The sequence below is a fragment of the Epinephelus moara genome, chromosome 18, assembly GCF_006386435.1.
Source record: "Epinephelus moara isolate mb chromosome 18, YSFRI_EMoa_1.0, whole genome shotgun sequence".
Classification (NCBI taxonomy): Eukaryota; Metazoa; Chordata; class Actinopteri; order Perciformes; family Serranidae; genus Epinephelus; species Epinephelus moara.
The window spans coordinates 1,488,228-1,497,555 of record NC_065523.1 but is presented as its reverse complement, the minus strand read 5'-3'; the positions used below and the strand labels follow the sequence as shown (position 1 = coordinate 1,497,555).

General features: G+C 40.4%; 1 protein-coding gene across 3 annotated transcripts in view; it reads left to right on the top strand.

Annotated features, from left to right (window-relative positions):
• The first annotated feature begins 229 nt into the window (after nucleotides 1-229).
• Nucleotides 230-9,328, top strand: part of si:dkey-283b1.7 (von Willebrand factor C domain-containing protein 2-like) — a 73,330-nt gene continuing 64,231 nt past the window's right edge. For 2 of the 3 annotated variants that reach the window (XM_050070309.1, XM_050070307.1), the window contains exons 1-2: nucleotides 230-646; nucleotides 2,929-3,058. In XM_050070309.1, coding sequence (XP_049926266.1) covers nucleotides 266-646; nucleotides 2,929-3,058 — 511 coding nt within the window. In that variant the 5' untranslated portion in view covers nucleotides 230-265. The remainder of the gene's footprint in view (nucleotides 647-2,928; nucleotides 3,059-9,328) is intronic. The other variant, XM_050070310.1, reaches the window with a different exon arrangement.

Here is a 9,328-nt window from a genome sequence, read left to right as displayed (position 1 = left end):
ATACAAAAATCAGTCTTTCAACTGATTTACTGAGCCAATTTTAATATAGGCCTAATTAAGGCAGTAACCCCCCCCCCCCCCCCCTTGGGCGACGCCGCGTGTATGAATGAATTCCTGGGCTGCATTTCAGTGACAGTCCGGACTGTTGCGCATGTACCGGCGTCACCGGCGCCCCTGACGATGGAAGAAGCACACTGAGGCACAGCAGCGCAACACACACACACAGATGGTTAGTGTCGGTGTCGGTGCAGGTAACCTGTTCACCATGAGCCACCTGCACCGTGCGCGCTGCCTCTCCATCGCCCTGCTGCTGTTTCTGCTCCCAGCTCACGGTCCGGAGCTCGCGGTGGCGGCGGAATACTCCTCCAAAACCGACTTGGACTACGAGTTTGGGGACTACCGGGGAAAGTGGTGCATCGACGACCACGGGTTTGTTTACGGAATCGGAGAGGTTTATTACCCGAGCCCCACAGCGTGTCCGTGCACGTGCACCGTGGACGGTCCCGTGTGCGTCCGACCCAAGTGTCCACGCATCCACCCCCGGTGCACGCGGATCAGATACAGGGCATGTTGTCCGGTGTGCGAGGCTGTGGCCAGGGTCTGTGTCTACGGGGGCAAAACGTACCGGCTCCTGGAGGAGTTCAGGGTAAGACATATCCAAACTTCTACACCTCTCCTTCCTCTCTCCCTCCTCCCTTGTCCCAGTCACAGTTCGCACAGCTCCAGCTATTTAATGCGACAGCTTGTCAGTGATAGTGCGTTATTTAAGATTTATACACATCACATCATGAATTAGTGCTTTTTTACATGTAGTTCCTTGTTCCTGTTTTTTGTTTTACTTTTTTTGTACGCATGAGATTATCAAGGGTGGAAAAAGTACCCTACTTTTATATTAATAACAGCAGCAGAAGTAACTCTACAAGACTCTCTAAATTCTACAAGATGTCAGTCAGCCAACCCCCAGTTTGGGGAAACAGGTTGGAGTCTGACACGGAAGCTAAATAATGTACTGCTGTGGACGAGGGCCCTCCCAAATTAAGGCATTTTAGCCACAAAAAAACAAGCAAACAAACAAAAAATCCCACTTAAAAAAATCACTATCACTTTAAGTGTAAAATGTTGAGTATTTTCACTGCTTTACCTTTCTGTGAAACAGCCTGTTCCGATGGAGAAGCTGTTAATAGCTTCAGCACCCCATCTATGCTCTTATTGAATCCACCAGGCTCCATTGGGTTCATCAGTGGTTTATCACTATTTTCTTAACGGAGTCTGGGTTTGAAGAGAGCTATATAACAGCTTCATTTTCCTGATGTAAATTACTATCTGACACAAGGGTAAAAGAGTGAAAATACTAATATATAATATAGTGTAGCCTACATTTAAACTGATATTGATTGATTTAGGTGGGACTTTTTTTAGGTTGCTGAAATACGGTTTGTTGCTGACCCCTCCACAGCAGTAGATTGCTTGGCATTAATGTCGGTCTCTAACCTGCTTATCAAAACTGGGGGTGTGTTGACTGACATCTGCTGTATGTAATATACTGACTATGGAAGTACCTCATACAACCACACTTGAAAAAATCTGAGCTATCCCTGTAGAGTATCAAAAGTAAAGGTACTCATTATGCAAAATGGCTCCATTGAAAGTGTTACATTAATCAGACCCCTCTATTTATTATTGGATTTTTTTTCTTGATTCATGTCAGAATCTTAATGTTGTCAAGGTAAAGCAATATTTTTACAACTGTATAGTTGGGTAGTTTCATCTAGTGATATTTATTAACAAATCACGTGATTGATGTTGCCTATAAAATCTTGAACTGAAAAGTAAATATTATTACTACAGCTGTGAGATGAATGTGGAGTGAAAGTGTCAAGCAGCATAAAATGTAGATACTTGAATAAAGTACAAGTACCTCAAAATTGTAGTTTGTCACGTTCCACCCCTGGATATATTATTGACAAGTAAATTTATAGGCGTTATAAGTGATATTCTGTCACATGAATATGAGATTATCAATATATTTACATAGGCTTGGGAAAATACTATATGTGCATATTTTCATTGCTGGTTTAACCCAAGGGCTTCCCCCTTTCCTACTCTGTGCATTGTGTATTTTTGGTATGGTGCACAAAGCAGACCACACATGCAGCTTCATTATATTTTGCCCATAAATCAACCACAGGGCTCCATACCCATAGTAAGTTTGTGGTGTTATTTTATTGTAACAGTTTTGTGCCATATATGCAATATATCTACTACAATAAGAAATTAGAAATTGACACAGGAGCTCCCCATGAGACATTGCTGTGGGATTAGATAATAATACATGACCTCATGTACTTATATCTTGCGAAGTATATCACACGTGAAATGATTAATTGAAGATGTATTATGAAATTTTTCCACTTTGAATAAATTCACCCATGCCTGTTTTATAAGGGTGGGGTCTGAGGATGGTTGTCTTCTTTGTCTGGATAATCTAACCCTGAGAGTATGACAATCACAGAATGTGCTGCCTGCCACATGTGAAAGAGAGAGTTTGTGTGTGAGTTTATAAGCCAAGTCTATTAGCTGCTCAGCCTTCAATACTAAATCTGGGCTGTCTTATTGATGCTATTGCATCTTTACATCAGCAAACAGTTTCAATGCAGCCATGTGCTCAATGGGGATTGAGGAAGGATAGCTACTGACTGTATTTTATATAACTGATGGTGTATTAGACAGTGCATCCAGTCAGTCTAATAACTTGAGAGACAGATCAGCTGTCTTTGTGTGTTTGCTTGACACTGACTGACATAAAGGTGAGATGGAGCTTACCAGTCATCTCGGCCTGCTCTGATTTGTTTGCTGTATTACACCAAATGGTCACAATTGATGTGAAAACTTGAAGTCAATGACATTAAAATTGTTGATGTATTCCAGCTGTCAAGGTGTGAGCGATGTCGCTGCGAGGCCAATAGAGAGGTGTACTGCAGCATTTCGGACTGCCCTGCCCCTCACTGTGTCAACCCCACCTATGAACCCAACCACTGCTGCCCCATCTGTAAGACTGGTAGGACTTGGTCAGCGCTGGGTTTCCACCAAGTGCTTTCTCTTTGTCAGTTCAACATTTCAGGCTGTTCTCACAAACTGTTCATTCGCTTTCCTTTGAAAAGTAATGGACCCAAATCCCACATATTTTGAAAGGCGATCACATGACCAATGTGCTGACGGCAGTAAGCAAGGAAACAGTCCAGAGCAGTCTTGTAAGTAGGCAGGTTGGGGTGGTGGATTGGTCACAAAACACAGGACTTTTCCCTGGAGATGCGTGTTTGGAACCACGTGAATTTTGAGTCATTTTAAGGTACATGCTTCTTTTCCTGAACCTAACCACAGTAACTTTCATTGCCTAAACCTAATCCCCATAACTTTACATTAATTACGTATCTTTACATTAAGGACGTAACATCCATTCGTGGGGCGCTAATTCATAGTATATCATACTAACCATTTTATGAAGATATGTTAAACACTTTGGTCCATGAGTACACACACATTTGCTGTGGATATTCATGATCCACAGAGGACAACCAATGTGTTGGTCACCCGTAGATCTTTTCTCCTGCACCACTCAAAGCCACAGTTTCCACTGGCACACATCCGTCCACATGTTTGGAATTACTCAACTCTTAAACTATTTACAGCTAATAATGAAAGAACCTCTAACTACACAGAAAAAAGCAAGAGGGTAAAAGCTAGCTGGTGAGATCAGCAGGGGCCTCATATTGGGGGAAAAGTGGGACTGATTACCCAGGGCCCCAGTGCAAGGGGCCCCTCAAAAAGCCTAAAGTGAAGTTTGGTTTTGTTTGCAATATTTAGTTCTAAGTAATTAGTGCCATAACTTAATTAAAATTGACTGAATAAATTGGTTGAAAGACTAAACCTTTTATAAAATAGTGGAAGCTCTCTGAGACCCCTCTCACCCCTTAATGGTGCAAAATGGTTAAATCCACCCCTACACTAGAATTTGTCTTTAAACGCAGCTAGAGCTAAGTGAGTGACTGCTTGTGCTGCTGGAGCACAAAGAATGGAAAATAGGTTCCAAAAAAGAAAGGAAAGAAAGAAAGTAAGAAAGAAGACAGAAAGAAAGAAAGAAAGAAAGAAAGAAAACAAACTAAACCTAAAAAAAGTTCAAAAGTTGCTTGAGGAATTTTGGGGGCCCACAGAGTCTGTTTATGGAGATCAGAATCGGAATCAACCTCAATGGTATGTCGTACACATGCATAGAATCTGACTCTGGTTTTGTGCTCCCAGTGTACATACACAGAAATAAACACACAGTTTAAACAAGGACAACAAAGCCGAACAAAGGTGAGCATAAGCTTTGATCACTCTCATTTTTTTTTATTGTGCCAAAAAGACACAAACTGGGGCATGAAAAAAAATCAGGAAGCAGGAAATTAAGTGTTTGACGCTTAAAATTTGTGTGTATGTGCATTCCCCTAAGCTGAAACAAAACCTATACCCTTGGATGTGTGTGTGTGTGTGTGTGTGTGTGTGTGTGTGTGTGTGTGTGTGTAGTCAATGACCCCTGGTATAAATTCATGTATTGTATTACATCAGACTTTCAATCTAGAGCCCATGGCTTTAAAATAGGGGTGTAACGGTACACAAAAATCACGGTTCGGTACGTACCTCGGTACACAAGTCACGGTTCGTTTTTTTTCGGTACAGTAATGAAAAAAAATAGACAACTATTAAATATCTTTTACTTATTGGTAACCTTATTAAAACATACCACCACAGCAGTTAACTCTTTTTACACAATTTTTGAATGAAACAAATATATATAAAATCCTGCTTTTTCACATTGTTTGAATGAAAATAGAAATATAAAAGTGAAAAATAAAATCCTGCTGTTTTTTTAACACATTTTTTGAATGAAAAATATAAATATACATTTCTGCTTTAACAGTTTTACTCAATTAAAATAAAAAGTATAGTGCAGCTGGTCAGCTTTAAAGCCTGCTCAGATTCAGTTTTACTAGGAACTTACTTAGCTTTCCCACTTTGTTAAAGTGCAGTAAACAAAACATGCTTATATCTAAAGTGCAGCTTAAACAATTTTACTCAACTCCAATGGCGTTGGTTATTTCTTTAGCGCGATGGTCAGGGAAACGCTCTTTCTTTTTAAACGACGACGATATCGTAGTTTGCACCAGATTGCTTTTTCTAGTCGTGCCGGTTAACGTTCAAACTCGGGTGGTGTCGCTTTAGATGCGTTAGCATGTTAGACGTGTTTCCAAGTACATACCCGACCGCTGTTCTGCAGTGTCGGCACACTGCTTTTGTCTTGTCCACTTGTTTATTTCCATCTTCGTATTTTACCCTGAAACCAAAGTGTTCCCAAACGGAGGACTTAAGGTTTGCGGGTGGGTCTTCAGGTTCGTCAGGCTCACTTGCCATGTTGTCAAAATGCGAGAATGCGCTGCACAAAGTGAAAGCGGAGATTTACGGTCGGACTCGGTCCGTCACTCAATTATGTCCGTCGGGGAACTAGATATTTTAAATGGTTAGGCTCGCAAAAACGGAATTAAAATAAAATAAAATAATATCCTGCGCCCAATAGTTTGGTACAGGGTCGTGCCAAACCAAAAGTCGCGTACCGAATGGTTCGACACAAATACATGTACCGTTACGGCCCTACTTTAAAATTGTAGTTTGTACTATTTTCCACCAGATTGAGCCATTTTCTCATGTTTGCCCCATGATGCAAATACATGCAGTTTTCCTGTTATCCACTAGGGGCATTGCTGCTGTATTATGGAGCACTACAGGCCAGTGTAGCAGATGGATGCACCTAAATTAATACATATCTGTTGATATTGATGTTGGAGATTGGTGTATTTGTTTGTGTGTATCTGCTTGTAGCTAGAGAGAGAGAAATTATGTTGTACTTCAGGTCACAATTCCCTGCTCCCTGTCTCTCTCTCACACATACTTCACCCACCCAACCACTCACACACACACGCACGTGCACTTCAAATTTGATAGATCATATCATACCTTCAAGATGCAGTACATTTATGTTTATGAATTACAGTATAGGCTATTGGCTTTGAGCATGTGAGTGTGTGTATGGGTGCATTTTTGTAGGGGTGTGGTAAACATGCAAAAGTATATATGATTGCATGACCATATGAGCTGAGAGCATGTGGTTCTAATGGCATTTTTCTTTCCTTTGCTCTAAAAGTGATCTATTGTGCTTTATTTCCAGTGCAAAAGGCTTTTAGAAGGTAAAAACTCTGAAGAGTAATAATAATTAGACGGTAAAAACTTTGAAGGGTAACAACAATTAGAAGTTAATAATAGTAATAAAAAAGCAATAATTAACATTTTACTTGGACTATAAGTTAACAAGTGAGATTTGTTAGTCTAATGCCGGGTTCAGACTGCAGAAAAGTTTTGTCTGTCCCAACAGTCTGTCAGATCAGGCGATTGTGGAGTCATAAAATCTTGCCGTCACTTGGACGACAGACATGGCAGACTACACGTTGGTCCGCGACCAGTCTTCCCTGGTTGTCTTTCACGACCTGTGTGATGTCATTGGATTTTTCTTGTCCTATTATTATTATTATTATTATTATTATATCAGTCGCTATGGCTATTCATGTCCCAGCCGAACTGATTTTGTAGAACGTAAAAAGTGCCACCAGATTGCAGGAGCTACATTTCAAGCACCATCACTGAATCCTTCACAACAAGTTCCTGCAAATATTTCACAATAAAAGCCTATTTAGAAAATGAAGGTATTCTATCAACTGAAATTATTAGGGGCTTTAAATTTTAAATGGATACAGGTTGAGTTTGAAATGATGGCGCGATGCATTAACTTTAATGGGGCAAATGGGGGCGGGTTAAAAGTAAAAATAGAAAAATACAGAGGGAATGAGAAATAAAGGCCTGTTTCTGATGTAGTCTGTTTCAAATGAAGCTGGTACCCTCTGCAATCGCGGTGAGCAAAGGCCCTGCCACTATCTGTGAATTTTATTATTTTATATCCCTCTGTATTATGAAGAAATAACATTTTTTTTACCGTCATGGTAACATCCTTAGAGGAAATATCTAAAAGGCGGGGGTGTCGCTGCCATACAGTTGTCGATGGCAGCAGATCACTCTGTATTTTTATTGGTCAAAGTGACGGCTGTGATGGCAGAAGTCGTGGTAGACAAAAAGAAAATCAAACATGCTAGACGTTCTGTTGGGATGTCGTGAGGTGTCCCAGATGTTGCTTGGGTTGTCGTCTACTATGACACACACGAGATAAAACCATGGATTATCGCGCATGATAATCATTTGCCGTCATAAACCAAGCTGACACCGTACGACAGCCGTGTTGGGCTATGATATTGTGTTGTCTGAACCTGGCATAATACAGCACAAAAACAAAAATTCATCATAATCAGGCAAATCAATTTGGTTTATGAATCATGGGCTCCAACTATTAGATATTCTTATTTTACCTTCCATACAGTGTATGACTAGGTTGAAATCCAATTTCCCAGTCACAGCCTCTGAACTGGAAACAGTTTCATCCATGTGCAAAACTCATTCACTCCCCTCTGTGCTACAGGCAGCTCACAGCAGAAGCATTGCCACATGTGCTGTCATAACCCATCCTGCTGACTCTAACACACACACACACACACACACACACACACACACACACACACACACACACACACACTGAAGCTCATGCCCTCTGCATGTGTTCTATACATCATTAGAAGGCTGGTATTGTAGCAGTGTTCACCCTGTAGCTCTCAGAAGCAGCAGCGGTTACGTCACCTCACACACCCTGAAGCTTACAGAGCCATCACTGTTATGTCATACATGCTTTCACTGCCGCTGGCATTAAAGTCCCTCCCTATTGGTGGATTTTGTGCATGTCAGACAGGAGTAGCAGGGGATAATAATAGGGATAATAATAATTCTCGTATTATGTGTTGCTTTTTGTAGAATGAAATGGAAGGCCAAAGCAGCTAAACAATGAAAAGTATTATTTCACTGATTTTTTCATGAGCACCTGAACGAAGGACACATAAACATGTTTTCTGTTTTCCAGTTGCCTTGCTGCCTTATGGCAGTTGTAGCTAAGTTGTAGTTTCTATTTTTACTGCCTCCCTGCTGGACAGGCAGTGGGACAGATGGTTTGGTTTGTTGCATCACTGTTTTGTTTTTGTTTTTTTCCCCGCTGCTAAATTCCCTCACGTCAGCTGTGCTTTATCAAACGTGGTTGGATCTGGCATCAGATGAACTGTACTTCCTGTCCTCCTGCTGACTGGTGTCGGTAATTGTTTCGCAGGTAGCTGCCAAATAAAGGAACCCCCATCTGTGATTGGGGGATGCAAATGACAACAAAGGCAGGCTGTTTACATTTTTGCTTACATGGTATTCAGTATGTCCAGCCCAAACAACATATAACTATGTGCCTGATACTATGTTATATACACACACAGGAAAAGACATAGCTTCTATAGGAAGGATTTTTTTCAGGGACAGTTGGATTTGACCTTGTGTAAGCTTCTGTAGCTTTTAAATGAATGAATGAATGAATGAATGAATGAATGAATGACTTTATTTCAACCAAAATAAAAAATAAAAAAAACAAACAAGACAAAGATAACAGTGTCCAAACAGGAGTTTAGTTTAGTTTAGTTTATTAAGGATCCCATTAGCTGGTACCGTGGTAACCAACTAGTCTTCCTGGGGTCCACAAAAAATACAAAACAATCAATCATATCATATCATCAACAAAAGACCACATTCGTTTTACATTAAAAATACAATTATAATATACCTAATGATAAAACTTAATTAAAACATGCAACATTTAATAATTTTCATAAATCTAACAAGTCATTTTCTCTGAAAACAACACTGAACACCAGTGCTTAATTTGTAAAGTTAGAAGTAGGGGAACACTTTTGGCCTCTGAGAGAGCTGTGTTCCCCCACTCCCAAAAGTGGGGGAACACTTTTTTAAGCAGCACTCGAGCCGCCTCACTGCGCAACTCCGAATGGAATAGTTGTGACATCTAGTGTTGTCACGGTACCAAAATTGGGACCCACGGTACAATGCCAGAGAAAGTATCACGGTTCTGAGTAGTATCACGATACCACAGCAAAAATGAGGCAGGTGTGCCTTTTGTCATTTATAAAAAGATAAATCACTTTTCTATAATACATCAATGATATTTCAATGGAATAAATTACTTACTGACTTATTCATACTTCAAAAACAGCATCAATAAGTGATTAACATAGGGGGGATCAAAATAAAA